We start from the raw sequence: 18,709 nt of genomic DNA, 5'->3' as shown, positions 1-18,709 counted from the left end.
AGCATTTGACAATTGAATTTAATATCTTTTCTAATAGTATAATAAATTAATAATTCAGATTATTATAAAATTATCAGTACTTATGAAAAAGTTTCACTTATGGATAATGCATGTTAGTAGTAGGGTCACAAGTTCTATACAAGATTATGGAGAAGAGAACATATAAATATTAAAAATGTTAACTGTAAATTTCCTAATTTCTCAAAAATTCTATGCAAATAAAAATGAATAAGGGAAAGAAAAAATTGTATTTCCATGATATTCTATAGTATTAATATCAGAAATCTTAGCATACATTTTATTAGATATAGGCTACTGTAGATTTTCAAAAATTTGAATCTTATAAATTTATTATTCATATGAATTATAAAGAAATCCATAGTATAGTTCTACTGTTTACATTACATAATAGCTAAAGAAACCAAGAATCAAAAATATTACAGTAATATTTAGATGAAACCGCAAAAATTTAATTTTATTCTTTTTCATATTATACAACTTTCTTTGGAGCATATGAGGATATTTAGATCCTCATATGAGCATATGAGGATCTAAAGATATCGTGGCTGTCAGCCATAGTATTATATTTTTATTTTTTTATTATTATTTAACAATCTTTCCTTCCCTTTGTTTCATTCTCCTTCTGAGAATTTTGTTATCAACCCTTCTTCGCCCTGGGATAGGATTAGGTATTCCTCGAATTCTGGAGAACAAAGGAATAGGTGAGATCTGGCGACGAGACCAATAATGGTCATAGGGACATTCTGGGTGAAGATCCTGAAGAAAGCAGAAGGAAAAAAAGTGCACGCTCATGATCTGAAGTTAAGGTGAAGGAGCTGCAAGAAAGAGGAATAAAGAAGAGAGACAATTTCAGAAAAAACTGTAAGGACAACGAATAATCCAACGAAAAAGTAGAATTTTTTGATAGCGAGAAGTAGCCTTATAGATTTTAGAGCAAAAGATAGCAAGTTGGCACCATAACCCAAAAGTGTATATACATACCAAAAGAAATCCCAGATATTTCCATTCTCCTTAAATTTTATTTCCATATCCATCTGTCCTATACCATTATTTTTCCTTAGTTATAAGACAGACATAAGTTAGTTATAAATTAGTTTTTTGTTAATTTGATGATTGTCATGCGTATGAACCCCAGTTATTGTGGAGGACAAGCCTGTTTTTTTTTTTTGTGCATAGAAGAAAGGCATAAAGTTTGTAAAGTTGGGATTCTGATAAAAAGGAAAAGAACTAGTTCAGAGAGAATAAAGAATACTGTGTGATATAATTAAATTTTGTATCTTTCTTTTTGTAACTTTTCGTTTGCGGATTTGTATACATCTCTCACAACGAACAACCACAATATTTTCTTTAATCTTTTCATTGAGTAGATATGTATAAATCATTGTGTAAATCACATGATTTACACAATGATTTATACCTAATAACCAATATCTAAATGCAATTTCCAGCAAACAACAAAAAATTTACTGCTCAAACGATTTCGACCATCATTATTAAAAATACAATCTTTTTAAATTTATTTCAGGCAGTTAGTCTTACATAAAATATAAAACTTTTTCAACGTCTTTTTAGAGCAGATTAATTTCAGGTCTCTTTTTCTTTAATACTCAAACCCTAATGTGACTGCCAATATTGATATTATAACTTTCTAATCTAGGTCAGCATTTTTCAAAGTGGGCGATAATGCCCTCGTGGACACTGGAGTCTTTCAAGGGGGTAGTAGAAGGCTCAGTGATTAAATATGAGTTTTATTTCTTCTCATTGAAACATTCTTTGATCTCAGAAATAGGATATGGGTCACACCCTATCTATCCTATCCATATAATAATGCATATTTAAACATTATATTTGCAATAACTGTTTTTAAGATACGCAACAGATGATAATGTAAAAAATTAAGTTAAAAATATGGTGACACTAGTTTTTCTTTAATCTCGAAGTGGGCAGTGGTCGAAATAAGTTTAAGAACCTGTGATCAATGTTATCAATATCAAAATTTTGAATTAAATCTTTAATAGTGTGTTAGAGCCAGAAAAATAAAATGTTTTTACCAATTTTGTGAAGATATAAGAAAAAAATCAGTAAGGTTGTGGAAAGGTATTAGGTGATTGCAGAAATTGCAGACAATATGGAAAATACACAGATAAAAATTTTCACTTTGTCTTCCATATACATTATAAGTTTAGAAATTTCTTTACTGATTCTGGTAGATATTTCATTGAGACAAAGTTTCCATAAACAAAAATGTTTAAATATTGTAAATAAATTAAAGAAATATTAATTAATGTAAAATAAAATTAATATGGGATTATGTAATTATTCATATTTATTATTAAGAAGTGTTAAGAACTAAATGTTTGTTAAGTCAAAGAAAAATGTAATTTGCTAAAACAGCTCTTTTTGTAATTATGAAAAAAAAATCAGACTAGTAAGGACAATTTTTATAATTACAATGGCTTTTTTTTATACATGTATGTAACGTTTACATAAAAGTAATGATTTTGACTATTATAAAGTAAATAAAAAGGTCTTTTAAGTTAGGATATATATTTGCAATTCCAACATTTAAACTTGGATTTTACTTCTACAATTTAGTGTTACTATTTATAAATTTTGTAAACTTTAATCATAAAAATCTATCAATGAGAGTTTCATAACATTCCTGACTGTTATGAGTTTTATTAAAAAAACATACTGTATTATTACGCAAAAATTAAAATTGTGTGTGGAGCCATCTGTTATCAGATATTGTTATAAAAACTTATTTTTAATTACTATAAAATGGCAAAAAACTTAATTTTGAGTGTAGGGATGAGTTTTACTGTTGAGTTTTATTTAAAAAAAAAAGTGTAAATGTTAATAATAAGTAAAATCATCATTAAGTCTGACCCTATTGGAGCTATATAGTCACGACCCCCTCACTCTTTAACACCAAAATTTAATAGCATCAATGTTTCTCATATACAAACCACCATTCCATATTTCATTACTTAATCTTTACTAGTGTTGCCACCAGGCCGATTTTCACCTGGACAAGCCGGTTTTTAAATTCATGGTCCGGATTAATTATTAATAATTATATAATGGGAGTTTTTTATCAAAATTAATTTATCATTCTAAAGTTGTAGTGCACCGATTTTCCTTCGGTAAAGTTATTTAAAGCTGCTTTCTGATGTCAAAAACGACTTCCGATAGTTTTTTAATTTTTTTAATTAATAGATTTTATTATATAGAAGTTTAATTAATTAGGGGGGGTCGGAAATCGCAATAAAAATTATAATTTTTTAAAAATATTTAAAAATATACCGCCAGATTGAAGTCACCCTACTTTAAACCCTTGTCCTCCCGCGATGTCTGAGAATGTCCCGGGAAATCCGACTCCAGCTGTGTTCAAGGTCATCCAGATGTGTAAACAATAACTCATCGGTGTTAAATTTTACAGAAAGGCGAGACAAAGAAAACTAAATGATGAAGCTTTTTAACCAAAATTAACGCATTTTTTTCGTTTTTTTTCAGTTTTAAGTATTTTTTATGCTTAATTAAAATTTTTTTTTTAAATGGACAAAAAGGGGGACATATTTTTTATATAAATTTTTTAAATGGACATATGTCCAGTTTTTGTAGAAATTGAGAAATTATAAAAAATATGGTAAACAAAATAAATTTATAAAAATATTTGCGAATATTTTATTTTAACGGTTAAAGACTAACTTCACACCCTTACCCAAACTTATCCCTAGGCTAAGAGTGACAGAAAATGTACTTTTAAAATTCTAACTTGTAAATATCTCTGGCAAATATTAGGTTTGTTCCAACACCAGTCCCTAACTAATTTAAAACTGGCATGTGCATTGTGCAGTTCTTGGCTGTAAAATGACATTGTGCATGCCTTGTGCGATTTCAAATTCAAATCGTCAAGGACTTGTGTTGGAACAAACCTATTCTAAATCAAATGTGACAGTTTCAGTTTATAATTTCTATTTTAATTATTTAATATAACAACTCAAGAAATTGAAAATCCAAAAAAGAGGAGGAAGTGAACTTGTAAATTTAATAAAGATTGGCTGACACAAAACAAATTTCAAAAATGGTTACGACCTATTCGAGAATCTGATGAAATGGCTAGGTGTTGTGTTTGCAATACTACATTTAATGTAAAGTGGAATGGTGTAAAAGCTGTAAAATCTCATATGAAAGCAAATACTCAAAGCAAAGAGTATGTTTATTTGCTTATAACTTCAATCTGACCCAATTTTTTCAACATAAAAGTTCTAAAATTAATGATCAGATAACAGCAGCAGAATTGACACAGGTTTATCATGGTGTAAAGTCACAGTTATTGCTAACTTTATTTCCACATAGAATGTGGAAGTACAGTTATCAATTCTATAGTTCCTGACTCAGTGGTTTGTAAAAATATAAGACTTGGGCATACAAAAATTGAATCTATTGTGCAAAACGTATTAGCTCCCTATGCTCTTGAATTAATTATATCTGTTGCAAAGCATTTACCATTTATTGTTGCCACAGATGCTTCTAATAAAGGTAATAAAAAATTTTAAAATGTCTGCGTCAGCAATTTATAAAAGAGGGCAACACTGATCTTTACCCTATCCTGAGATATTAAATGAAATGCACACACAGACAGATACATATGGAATTTTTTGCCATTTGTTTTTTACTTTTTTTGGATTCAAGTGGTCTCAAGATGTGGAGGTTTACAAAAAACACTCAGAGGGTCAAATTTGACACAATTCCATTATTTTTCCTTTTTATGTGTACATAACAGCTGGGAAAGTAAAAGGAACAACTCACTCAAATTGAAATTAGCTGATTAGATTTTTTACTCATTCTTACAATATTTTGAAAAGTGCCTAAGATGGCATCAAGGCAAGTGTGGAATGTCCCCACTAATTTATGGAATTTTCTAGATTATAATTCTAGATTTATGGCATTCTCTGTCTTTTCCTAAGCAGTTCATCTTAGTGCACTTGATGCAAAGTGGTGGTGATAAAAATTCAAGTAATTATATGCTTGAGAAGAAATTTTATTCTAAAAAAGTTTGCAGGTGTATCTGAAGGAAAAAATTAATTATACTACCTTTTATCGTTGATTTTCCACTGAATGATAGAACAGAATAATTCTTCAATGTCTTTCCTGATAATAGTGTGGTTTCTAAAAGTTTTTGATATTCTGTTTGGTCAACATTTGTAACTTCTTTTCCATTCACTGTGATTTTATAATGACCAATCTCTGTATTTGTTGTTGTTCTATTTGGTATGAATCTAAAAATAAATATATACATATATATTATGCACATTTATTGATTTTTAAATATAGTTAGCTAGGAAACTTGCTATGAAATTTAATAAATTAAATTTGACATGAAATGACAGTACCTATCAAAATGTTTAGCTGGTGTTGATGTTCTTCTTGTAATATGCTTATTACGTTTCAATTTTGATCTTTCAGAATTTTGTAACAAATTAAAGCTGTTATCAAAGTCACTGGTAAGATATCCAGATAAGTCAGAATTGTTCATAACATCAGAAGATAACTCTACACTCACAGGTGTTAGGGGAGTATTTGTTTGAGGTTTATGATTGCTTCCTTCTAAGATATAAAAATTTACATTTAAAAATCAATTATAGGAACATTTTATTAATGAATATTGATTCATTAGAGAGGTTGCGGCCGAAGTTTTCAACGCGAAAACGTGAACATCGAACATTCAGCACTGTCTTCCTGTAAGCCTAGAAGTTTGACAATGGTGTTTGGAACATCAAGCATGATTCCACTGACTATCTAAACACCATTGTCAAACTTCTAGGCTTACAGGAAAGCAGTGCCGAACGTCCGACATACACGTTTTCGCATTTAAAACTTCAGCTGTAACCTTGCTATTAATAAAATTCACTGTGTGTCATATGCAAAAGGAACATTTAGACAAAGTTGAGTTAAAATAAACATTATTTTGTTATAATACACAAGTTATTGCAACTATATTGAATCAATCAATTACAGTATGACATACAGGATAGTCATAATATATACACACTGCATTATCAATATAGAATATTGAGTCAATTTATATATACAGTGGTATGTTCCAAAAGTTGCAATACATAGGAAAATTGGATTAGGTTCATGGATTGATTATTGTGGTCCCATGGAGTGGTCTGAGGTCCTCAGATTTTAATCCTTTGATTTTTATTTAGTAAGTTCACTGGAAGGCTTTGGCATACCAGGAATAAAAGATGGATTATCTAAAAGATTGCATTCAAAGTTAAATTAGAAACAAAATCTGATATGTTAACAGAAGTTCACTTTGAATGAGAGAGATACATCATACATGTTTAGAAAGATAGTCACATTATCTCTAACGTGTTGACCTTAATTGTAAAATTTTCTAATAAGTGTTAAATTTTCCTATGTACTGTGACTTTTGTGACATCCTGTACATTGAAATACTTATTGTGGCTGGACATTTCAAACAAATTAAGATTGTTGAAAAAAAAAATGGCAAACCATTAAACAACTAAGAATTATCAGTTTTACAAAGATTTTTTATTCCTGGAAATAAATCAAATTATGAGGGCTATTTTTTAAATAAGGTTTGTTTTTTAATAAGAAAAATACTGTAAATATCGTTAAAATATATTTTTCCTATATTCTACATACTTTTATCTACTTTTCTACATAATTTCCATTTTTGTTCAAACTTTTGTCATACCGCTCAAAAAATTTTTTAATTCAGACTTCAAAGAAATCTGCCGCCGGAACACATTAGGCTACGCCGCTTGTCTTGTATAGCATGGTGGAGTTTTCTGAAGGTTACAATAAGCATCAGAATTGATTGTTGTGCCTCTTGGCATAAAATCCACTAACAAAGTCCCTTTCCTGTCCCAAAAGACAGTTGCCATGATCTTTCGTGCTGAAATTGAATAACAGATCATATCTTACAGTCGGCGGGCGACTCAATTTACTTAAACATTATAAACTTCTACAGTTCAACACACAGACAGACGATACGGCTGCAAATGGCATCTAAACATGCGCAAAGCATGCTGAAAGCAGATGCTCATGCACACTGCTGCAATCGTGCGTCATTCTCACTCACAAACGGACCTTATTTAAAAAATAGCCCTCGTATAAGCTCAATGTTAGATGCTGCTGACTTATATAGAAGATGATCAAATTAATAATTGATGAATGTAGATGTTCAGAGCTCTCTGTAGAAAGAACTATTGGGAAATTTCAGTCAAATTTAGAATGTATAATGTCCTGAATATGCTTTCATTTTCAGGAAAGTTTCACTCCAATATTCAGCCATTAAAGTGAAATTTGGAACTGCTGTCCCTTTACTGTGCATGTAATGTATGTTTTCTAACAAATGTTAGGATTTAAGAAACAAAGTGCAGTAATTTTATTTCAAATACAGATGTGGAATGTGGAATTGATAATTATGTCATACATAGATAAGGTGCTATGTGCCCTCCATTTCTGTGCTCTAAAAACTGCATTTGCTTCATAATGCACTGACCTACATGCAGTGTTGCCACCTTTTCAAATTAGGATGTTATATTTAGAAAAAAAAAAAACAGGGTTTTTTTGTGAGTAGAATTTGTTTTGTGTCAGCCAATCTTTATTAAATTTACAAGTTTGCTTCCTCTTTTTTTGGGTTTTTAATTTTTTGAGTTGTCATATTACATAATTAAATAATTAAAATCGAAATTATAAATTGAAACTGTGACATTTGCTTTACAATAGGTTTGTTTCAACACAAGTCCCTGACTGGTTTGAATTTGAAACTGTACGAGACATGCACAATGTCTTTTTACAGCCAAAAACTGAACAATGCGCATGACAGTTTTAAAATAGTTAGGGACTGGTGTTGGAACAAACCTAATATTTGCCAGAGATATTAGATAGGTTGAGGCGCACGTTTTAAACGTGTAAACGTGTACATGTGACGTTAGGCGCCGCTTTCCCGTAAGCCTAAAAGTTTGACAATGGTGTTTGGATAGTTGGTGGAATTATGCTCGACATTCCAAACACCATCGTCAAACTTTTAGGCTTACGGGAAAGCGGCGCCGAACGTCATACGTACACGTTTAAAACGTGCGCCTCAACCTCTCTATTTACAAGTTAGAATCTTAAAAGTACATTTCCTATCACTCTTAGCCTGGGGATAAGTTTGGGTAAGGGTGTGAAGTTAGTCTTTAACCGCTAAAATAAAATACTCGCAAATATTTTCATAAATTTATTTTGTTTCATCATAACTTCACAATTTGTATGAAAACCGGACAAATTAATAATTAATCTGGACCTTGAATTTAAAAACTGGCTTGTCCGGGTTATACTGGCCTGATGGTAACACTACCTACATGAAATTATCACATAAAATTGTCTTTTAAGATAGCTAGATTGAAAACATTGCCTTGATAAATGAGACTAACTAGTCTCATAACCAAAAGTCACAAGGGTTAAGATCTGTAATCATGTTAGTCACGATGTTGGAGATGATCAGCTAATCACTCATCTGAAAAATGTTAAGGTAAGGCTAGCAAATTTAAGCTGATATATAGAGGTGCCTCATCTTGACTAAAGATTATGGATTCTGACAATTTTTCTGCTGCAGTGCTGGGATGACAAATTTTTGGAGAATATCTCCATATCTAGTAGCATTAATATATGTTGCTGGCCCAGATGGAGAGTTTTCCTATTAAAAAAAATAAGTAGTACAAATGATAAAAATGCTATGAAACATCACCACAACATTATCTTTGGTGAGTGCAATGGAATTTGTTGGTGATCATGTGAATTTTTGTTGGATCAAATATAGAAGTATGAGTGTTCACATCATCATACAAATGAAAATGAACATACTGTACTGTAATTACTCAACAGAATTCACAGGAACTTGCATCATCATCCATCATTCAAAGTAGACATTTTCATGGAAAATATTTTCTGCTTTACCATTACCACTAGAAACAATTGTTAACTGTAGAATATCTTGTATGATAAAAAAGCAAGAATTTTTGCAAAACTTTCCACACTGTCATTTAGAGCAAGTCTAATTGCCTTGATCCACTACTGTTGCTATGAGAAATTTCCATTTCATTTCCATTACTGCAGTAATAATATCTTTCATTTTCAGATGTCTAATCAGTTTACAACACTGTTCAGTTTTACAGTGAATATTTATCTCCTCAAAATGCAAAATCATTTTTCTATAATTCTCAATAGTCAGAAGACCTCTTCATAAATCTTTCAAGTGCCAAGCTGGCATTGCTGTTTCATTGATAGAAGAGTTAACAAGTAATGAAATATTAGGCAAAGTGAGCACCATGACTGTTCACCTATTGAAGAATTGTGAAGAATGCTTTGTGACATCTTTTATATCCAAAATGCATTAGAAAACATATTACATATGTACCAGTATGTTAAGAGAATAACAATGTTAAATTTTGCCTGGTAACTTAATTTTGAAGTAAACTTTCTCTAAAAATTAAAACCACATATTCAAGACAGTGTACACCAAATTTGGTGGAGGTTTGACCAATAGTTTTTCCTACAGAGAACTCTGAACACTACTCTTTAAGTATGATTACCCTGTGTTTTGTTAACAATTTATTACTTTTTATAATTATTAAAATTATAAAAAGAAATAACCTTAATCTTTTTTGAACACAATTTCTATACTGTTAATTTGTACACAAGTTTTTATGTACAAATTAAGATAAGTCAGCAGAATTAATTTTTAATTCAGCACTTCTTGAGCTTTTTTCTCTTTCTTCTTCAGCTTTAGAAGCTGATGACAAACTGTCTTGAGCTTCTAAAATTACTAAATCCCTTATGTTTTTACATATAAAGTTACTATTTTTTAATTATATTTAAAATCAGTTAACATCTTAATTTTCAATTACTATAATATTAAAATTATCTAAATTATCTTTTTAATCATTACATAATTACATTACCTTCTGGCACAGCAAGATTAATTTTTATGTTTTGTTCCTCAGTTTTCTTTTTGTATTTAGACTCCATTTCAGAATTCTCATTTTGTTCACTTGAAAGTCGAAATTCAGACAATGGCATTAGCATTTTTTCTAATGTGACTATATTAAATAAAGCAAAAATAATACTTCAGTTCAGTAGCTTATAAAACAATATATTATATATATGTATACATTCATATATACAGTATTTTAATATGTATTGATATATTTTTACAAATGATGTCATTTATTGTAAATTGCAGATATTATTCTCAGTTGTCTATTATTGGGCTGCAATTTGAAAAAACTGTAGATGTATAAATTACCACTGTCATCTGTCCATCTGCTGTCTATCTTTCCTTAATATTGAGAATGGTGTTAGATAAAAAGACACATTTTCATGAAAAATAACTGCTACTTATTTGCTATTAGCATTCAAATATCATTGGCTTTGTTTACAATGGTTCCTTAACAGAGAAGCATAGACTGCTATAAATTTGTCCACACATTAACTATTTGGGAACAGATGACCACTGTTCCCAAACAGTTAATGTGTGGACCACTGGTGAGTGCTTCAATCCATCTTTGCTGTTGAGCAGCACATTGTTGGTCTCCAGATTTGTTGCCCATCAAGCATTTGTGGGACCAGATGGGATGCCAACATTGGTCTACAAGCATGGGCGTAGCCAGAGTTTTGTTATGGGGGGGCCTAGTAGAGGCCAACCTGACAAAATTGAATTATTTCAAATTATTGTTCATTAAAAAGAAAATTCCATGATAATCGACGATAACTTAACACACATGAAATATGTAACTTCCTTTAATCATAACATTGGGCACAGGGAGCCGTTGACCTTTTTTTTTCTAGTATTCAAAATTTTTAGCGCCAAGTTTTTTTTTCTTTTGCAAATCGGCTCGACACTTTTTTGGCTGTGATTTTCTGGGGGGCACCAGGTCCACTGGAGGGGGCCGTGCCCACCCAGGCTCCCCCCTCGCTACATCCATGTCTACAAGTGTGAGAGATTGGCAGCAGTTGCAACATCTGTGGACAAATCTGTTGTAGGATAGCATATAGTGCCTATATGCTTCCATGTCTGACTGTATTGCCATACATATAAAGGCAAGAGAGAATCCTACAAGGTACTAGACATTTCTTTAAATTGTATCATTGTTTGACAGGAAATTGTTTCTTTGCTATATCATAATCAACTATTATCATTGCCATTATGTTTACACTAATAGTTTGATTTGATTGCAATGCAGCCTTCTTGGTGTGATGCATAATTTTTTTGACAATGAGTGCATATGTGCATATCATATATATATATATGCACATATGCACTCATTGTCATACAGGTGTGTGTGTGTGTGTGTATATATATACACGCACACACACACACCTGTAAGTTTTGCATAACTATTATTATGTATAAATTAAATAAGCAGTAAATTATTATTACTAGTAAATTCAATTACCAAATTAATTACATAATATTTTTCAGTGAGAACCATTATCTGTAATTGCTTAAACAAACCAAATATTTAAAAATAAAAGAAATTGAAATAAATAATGGCAATTTTGAATCTTTCAAATTCATCTCCAGAGATGCTAATGAAAATAAATTTGACCGAATGCAGTTTGCAATGGAGACTAGAAATCAGATGAATTTTTTTTTATAGTTACAAGCAGGGCTGTGGAGTTGGAGTCAGGAGGAATTTCTGGCCAGAGGAGTCTGAGTTGGGGGAAAAATGTGTCAACTCCGACATTTTAAATTTACTTTAGTTTTTTTTATTTAAATAAAAGAAAATTTATTAATTTAAGAAAGAAATTATATATTTATTAATTTTTTAAAATCTTTTTGTATTTTGTTATAATTCATTCATTTTAAATACAAAATGCATCAATTTAATTTATTAAATATTAGTGTTCTTTGTAGTACAGTAGTCTCGAAAACTCGGCACTCGATAACTCGGCAACGCCCTGGCAGGGCAAAAAAACCTCTAGTTAATTTTCATTATAGACAGTTTTATGCCTCAAAGTATTTTTCTGAGGTCTGTCTTATCAGGTAAATTACTGTACACAGTGTATGCATTAATTTTCATTTTCATGTAGTAAAGGCTCTATGCCTTCATAAAGTACATACTTTTCCTTTGTTTAAGGGTATTTGGGCAGTTTATTCTCCGTTGTATTCTCAAGCAAACAATACATACAAGTACAGTACAGTATTTTCTGAGGAAATACTGTACTGTATTCGTACTTATTCTTTTTAAACCCCATTCCCGATAACCCGGCATTTTCACAAACTCGGCCACCCTTCGGTCCACATTAGGCCGAGTTTTCGAGACTACTATATCTGTGTTTAGTAGTTAAATTATTTTGACCCAATTGAATTTAAATATTTTTGAATCATTCCTTTATTATCCCTGCTCTAAATAAGTACTCTATTTTTCTGAATGAGTCAGACTAATTGATCAGAGTACATATTTTTTTTTTTCTGAACAAGGAGCTGAAGTAGCTAGATTGAACACTTTTTAGTTGGACTAACTCTTCTGGAAGGGTGAAATTGAAGTGCAAATGCTGTCGAATATATGTAGATGTAGAATTTTATCGCCCCCTTTCTCCTCTTATTAAATATTTGTTAAAAATTAAATTTTTTATAGAAATAAATATTAATATAAGTTAAATATTAAAAATACTAACTATAAAAGCATTTGGGTAAATGCCCCAGGCTCCTTTCAGAGTAGGGTATCGTCCTATGAGTGCCTCTGTCCCCCATAAAATGACTGTATTTAATTTTGTTGGAGTCGTCCTACTAAAATTATCAGGAGTCAGAGTCAAGTGTTTTTTTTTTACCAACTCCACAGCCCTGGTTACAAGGTTAAAATGTTGCACAATATTGTGAAAAATATTATTTTGTTTAATACATATTAAAATATAATATACAATACATTAATAAAGGTAACACACATTTTTAGATCACAAGTTGGAATAAGAATCAATAAAGAGTGAAACCTTATTAGGAAATGTTTTGAGAGAGTACAGTGAGCCATTTCCAAAATGTAGTACTGTTCAGCATACTATTTTTAATTAACTAGATTTGTTTATATTTTCTGAATTTATTATCTCTTTGTACTTATTTCTTATTTAGCATTTTATGCTAGAATGAAGAAAGTAAAGTAACTAGAATAAAAAACCAAAGTAATACCAGTAATGAAGAATCAGGTTTTTTTAATTGATGATGAATAACAACTTGCTATCAGCAAAATAGAAGTAAGTGTATTTGGAAGGATTACTTTTGAAAAACTATTAAATGAAGACCTAGATGAGAAAAAGATATGTGTATATCAAATGAAATGAGTTAAATTTCACTGTTCTAAAGGCTGTGGAATGACATTGTTAGAGTGGATGATCTGATTTTCTGAAAAATTAATAATAATAATCAGGAAGAAAAACTCAAAAAAAAAACACATGTCCTGTTAGTATTTTTTTGGATGTAAGTTTTTATCAAAATTAAAATTCCATAAAGAATGTTTTCCTTATAGCGTATATGTGGACTGCTTTAGTCTCAAAAAAATATTCCTTAACAATAGTTACTGCGTAGGCTTATTTTATTCAGTCGACATAGATTAAATTTTTCAGATCATCATTGAGAAAAATAAAGAGAGATCAAATAAGAAGCTAAGCCATATGAAAAAACTGAAAACAAAATAAAGAAAAGAGAACAACAACAGAGAATAGTGTTTTGTCAAATAAAAATGAGTAAATATACACTTTGTAAAACAATATTTGAAGTAAAGAAGAGCAAGAGATCAAGAGGAAGACATTAAAAAAAAAAAAAAAAAAACTAGAAGATAGAAGATAAAATTACAAGAACTTGGAGCAAAGTGTAAGAGTGTCAGATTTGAAAGAAGAAATGGAGATGTTAGTTTTAGTTCTTTGATGGAAAAACTGAGTAAACATGACAACACAATGATCCTATGAATATTTACTAAGTAATAGAATTTATCTGAGACTGTTTTTAAAATAATTGTATGGAACACTTCAAATACAAAATTACTTTAATAAAAAAAAAGAAATTAATTAAACATGAAACAATAACCTTCATCTTCAACAATGTATAAAGGCTTTGGTATTATAACTAAATTTTTGATAGAAATATGTATGTGGCTCTGCATCCCATCATCCTACTGTAATCAGAAAATCTTAATTCTGAAAAGACATTCTTCATAAGGTCTTTAAACATAAAAATTAAATAGTTTGTATGGAAGATAAAGATATCTAGATTCTTTTCTGATGTTTGAAATGTCAACTCTCCAATAATTCTTGATAACTGAAGAATTAATAGTAAGCACAGCAGACCAAGAACATATATTGTTAAAATAGCTAATGCACACTTAGAGATTGTAACATATCTTAAACATTAAAAAATCTTTAGAAATGAATCCATATCATTAGTTGGCTTTTTCAACTTACCCAAAAAGTTCATACCATATCTGGCACTTTTTATCATAAAACTTCTCTAGATAGTCCATGCCATATTAACTCTTAATGGTCAACAAATTTTTAGTAAATAAATATATTTGCTGATGATTATATTCTAATTTGTCAGAAAATTCTGGGAAATTAATAAAATTTTCACACTGAACATATCCTCCAATGAACTTCATTCTTATATTAATGCTCCGATATGCAAAGATTGATGGTATCTTTATATTTCTGTCTATTTTAGTGGAAATCATTAAAGACATCTCAGAAACATTAAACATCATAAACATTAAATTATCTTGCAACATAATCTGATATTTAAGAAAAAAGAAATAACAAGCTGGAAGTTTGAGATGTAAATATGGGGAAAAAAAAACAAAAGAATAGTTTAATTGGTAGCAGAGCCGTAACTAGCCATTCCTGTGCCCTGTGCAAGAATTTGCATTTAGGCCCCTTAATTTATTTGGTTTGGGAAAATAATAAAACAAATACATTACAATATATTTTTTATCAAATTTATTTTAACTGAACTTTTCTGGTTTTCATTTCAGCAAATTCATCAATTACATCATCATAATTAATATTTTTAACGATATTGTATTCTATTGAAATAATAGAAATATTGGATAATCGTTCTTGTCCGATAATTGATTTTAAAAAATTTTTTATTAATTTTAACTTGCTAAAACTTCTCTCGCATGAAGCAATAGAAACGGGAGGAGTTAGAAATATTCGAAGAGCGACATTAATATTTGGGTAAGACTCAATTAAACCAAAATCATGAAGAGCCTGTAGAATATTAAGCGGAGATGCAGTTTCTATATTTTGTATAAGAGTCGTTACTTCAAACTTAAAACTCAATTTCGCTTGTGAATTCGTACTTTTTAAAATCTTTGCTATATTTAATAGCGAGATCTGCAGCCGATTTTTTAAAATCATCAACACTCATGTATTGTAAAGACAAACCGTAGAGAAAGCAAAAATCGTCACAGATAGTTTTCATTTTTTGATAACGCCAATCTATTTGAGACAACAGAGTGTCTAAAACACTGTAAATTTGTATTTTAAATAATTTTTCGGGTGTCAAGTTATTTCCTTCATTTGGTGTTTCATCTATTTCCATTATCTTAACTTTTTTTTTCGTTTATTATTAAGAAATCCATTTTCTATACCCATTTCTTCTGCCAAATTTTGTACTTCCTGGAAATTTTGTTTAAAACCTGTATCTCAAAGCCCTTGTAATGTACTACGTAATCCAGCAATTAATTTTGTTCCACAATCTATTGACAAATCTTTCTGTTGTAATGCTTTATTTGTTTGATCGATGCATTGTAGAATTTTATTCCATATAGAAAGAGTACAGATAAATTTATAATTAATTTGCAAAATCAAACTTTTTGCATTAGATACAGCTTCCGGATTCGAAAAATCATTTGCAATCGTTTGCAGTCCTTTCATTACTTCAGGTAATTGTAAATACAGCACCTTTATAATAACAAAAACAAATACACTGAGTTACATGCGTTTTTTTTTATCGCTAGCACTTTCGTGCTAGCGATAAAAAAAAACGCATGTAACGCTGAACTCAGTGTATTTGTTTTTGTTATTATATTTTAATTTGGCGTGTTAGTCATTCTATTGATTAGCACCTTTATTGCACTGGCCTTTGATGACCACCTTGTATCAGAAAAACTTTTAAGTGACAATTTTAGGCATTTCATTAAAATGTCCCAACGTGTTGTTGAGGACGAGAAAAAATTAAATAATCTCTGCACAGTACTAAAAAAAGTAATCATTCCTGGAGTTGTAGATGCAGCGTGGACACCAGCTAAATTTAGATTATGAGCTGCACAAGGTACAAATATTGCTAAATTATTAATTTCCAAAATACGTGCACTTACTCCTTTATATTTGCCAGCCATATTGGCACCATTGTCAAATCCTTGCCCCCTGCAATCCTGAATATCCAATTTATCAACTTCTAGTTTATTTAAAATTTCAGTTGATAAACCTTCTCCTGTTTTTTCATGTGACTGAATAAAGTTGATGAAGCTTTCTTCAATCATTAACTTTCCATTACAGTCAACATGGACATATCTTATCATCTGACTCATTTGTTCTTTTCTTGAAACATCAGGGGGTGCAGTCGAATATAATGGTGTAGTACTTTGCTTTCTTAATTCTGCATATGATTTCATTTCTAGTTTTGTCCCCAACTAAATTTATTATTTCATTTTGAATAATGGGTGAGAAATAAGAAACAACCTTTTTTTTATGTTTTTCGATATGTTCCTTTAAAGTAGTATTATAATGGCTGGCAAATTCAATCAAATTTTAAAAAATGCCACAATTTGGATCTCCAATATTTTCATTTGAACCTCTAAGAGCAATATTATTTTTGGCACAGAATAGAATAGCATCCAATATTATTTTCAATATTTCACGCCATATCATTTTTCCTTGTTAATTGAATTAACTACATAATCATTGATTGCATTTCCTAATTTTAGATTTTTTTCCATCACTTTCCATTTCACATACGAATTTCGGTGCTCCGGAGAATTTTCGTGTAAAGGAATAACCGGATGAAGATGCCTCCAATCATGAAATCCTTTTTGTGGATCTGAAAGATTATGTGATTTGTGTCCAAAAAGCATGCAAGGAAAGCAAAATACTGCATTTTGATTAATGGAATATAAAATCCACTTTCTTTTAACAATTTCTCCATTAATTTGTATAACATAAAACCAGTCCTTTGTAAATTTTCACCCTGAATCGTCTGCTTTCAACGTGTTAAAGTTAACGTTGTCGCCTTGATCCGGACCATGTATGACAAGGGAATATATTAATTTATTTGTAATAGTAGGCCAGGAATGGGGATCGTTGTAATTTAGCAGTATTTCTTCTGGAACAGTAGAGCACATATTTTGTACAGTATTATCGATTTGAGAGACAGTACTTTGTGCAGGCTTGTCCTCTTTTGAATTATTATGGGGCAACTGTAGTAAAATATCTTGTGAAGTAGTAGATTTTACTTCTTGTAGTGGCTCCTTGTTTTTGCTTCTCTGAGAATTGTCGTTCATTGAAGGGGTAGATGCCAAATGTAGTGTTGAATCATCATCTTGTGAAGCAGTAGTAGGTTTGACCTCTTCCGCACTTCCTCTGTTCTCAGGGGCGGACTGGCCATGTGGAAAATGTGGAAAATTCCACATGGGCCGTATACAATTTGGGCCGTTTTTTTTAAATATGTACATAATGTACTGTTTGGTTAAGTTTAATTTTAAAATATTCATATATTTTTTTTGTTGAGTAAGGTGTATAATATAGGTATATGTGTAGGCCTGTATCATTTTACCCGGCCCTACCCGTATCCGAAGTTAAATTAGTTCGGCCGATCTGAGTCAAACACTACATTAGCCCAAACAGAAAGCATCCTAGGAGAAAAATAATCAAAACAACCTTCTAAACAGAGAAAATTGGTCATTTGTTTACATTTCTAGAAACTATTCACAACTCCTATGAATCTTGATGCTAAACTATAGAAATGCGAGTCATTAGTTTTGTACCTAGCCACCAAAGCGATGATTGTAGTCATAACAAATTTAATGACCACTTATATTATTTCCATTATTTTAGGTAAGTAAAAAAATGTTGAATAACATTTTTTACTTACCTAAAATAATAATAATTTCTCTATATTCCAAACGATTTAATTAAAAATAATCTATTTTGTAGTGTGAGGCCGGGACTTCATCCCCTCTCCAATAGGAAACTGGTTGTCGAGATAAAGCTAATAAATCGGTGATTTATTTCGTAAACAAGAACGAGTGTAAGACGATTTAATTGTCGCATTCCCGGACCAAATTCACACATCTTCGATCTAAATCAGGGAAAGTGGGATAGAGAGCAACCGGGGAGAGTTCGACTGTCATCTTACAGCGAGTTCAAAGCACATTAGACCAAGATTTACGGGACCGTCACTAAATATTCCTGAAAACGCATTTCAAAAATTAAGCAGTATTTTAATACAGTTTAATCCAGTAGCTACTCAACACAATATTATTTCAGAATTGCAACATTTTAAATCGTCATGGAATATTTTAAAGGAAAATGTCAATGAAACTTTTATAAAATTAAACGAAAATGAACATTCTACTGATGATCAAGTAGAAACTAATAAAGATGCGATTTTATCCTC

General features: G+C 30.5%; 2 protein-coding genes across 2 annotated transcripts in view; both read right to left on the bottom strand.

Moving 5' to 3' along the window:
- The window catches only part of LOC111625077 (cell division cycle protein 20 homolog), a 30,392-nt gene that overhangs the window by 8,214 nt on the left and 3,469 nt on the right, over positions 1-18,709 (bottom strand). The window contains exons 2-4 of the mRNA XM_023368107.1: positions 10,008-10,145; positions 5,421-5,634; positions 5,122-5,306 (exon numbers count right to left, since the gene is read on the bottom strand). Coding sequence (XP_023223875.1) covers positions 5,122-5,306; positions 5,421-5,634; positions 10,008-10,131 — 523 coding nt within the window. The 5' untranslated portion in view covers positions 10,132-10,145. The remainder of the gene's footprint in view (positions 1-5,121; positions 5,307-5,420; positions 5,635-10,007; positions 10,146-18,709) is intronic.
- Positions 16,125-16,709, bottom strand: LOC111625076. Its single transcript, XM_023368106.1, has one exon. The coding sequence runs from the start codon at positions 16,707-16,709 to the stop codon at positions 16,125-16,127; it is 585 nt and encodes a 194-aa protein (XP_023223874.1).

Source organism: Centruroides sculpturatus, unplaced genomic scaffold (genome assembly GCF_000671375.1).
Source record: "Centruroides sculpturatus isolate CEXI.00-Female unplaced genomic scaffold, Cexi_2.0 scaffold295, whole genome shotgun sequence".
NCBI classification, from domain to species: domain Eukaryota; kingdom Metazoa; phylum Arthropoda; class Arachnida; order Scorpiones; family Buthidae; genus Centruroides; species Centruroides sculpturatus.
The sequence above is the reverse complement of the archived record's forward strand: the minus strand, read 5'-3'. Positions and strand labels throughout refer to the sequence as shown.

What these genes read in the sequence shown, in the direction of transcription:
- LOC111625076 (XM_023368106.1), bottom strand. Translation starts at nt 16,709, where the DNA reads ATGAAATCATATGCAGAATTAAGAAAGCAAAGTACTACACCATTATAT.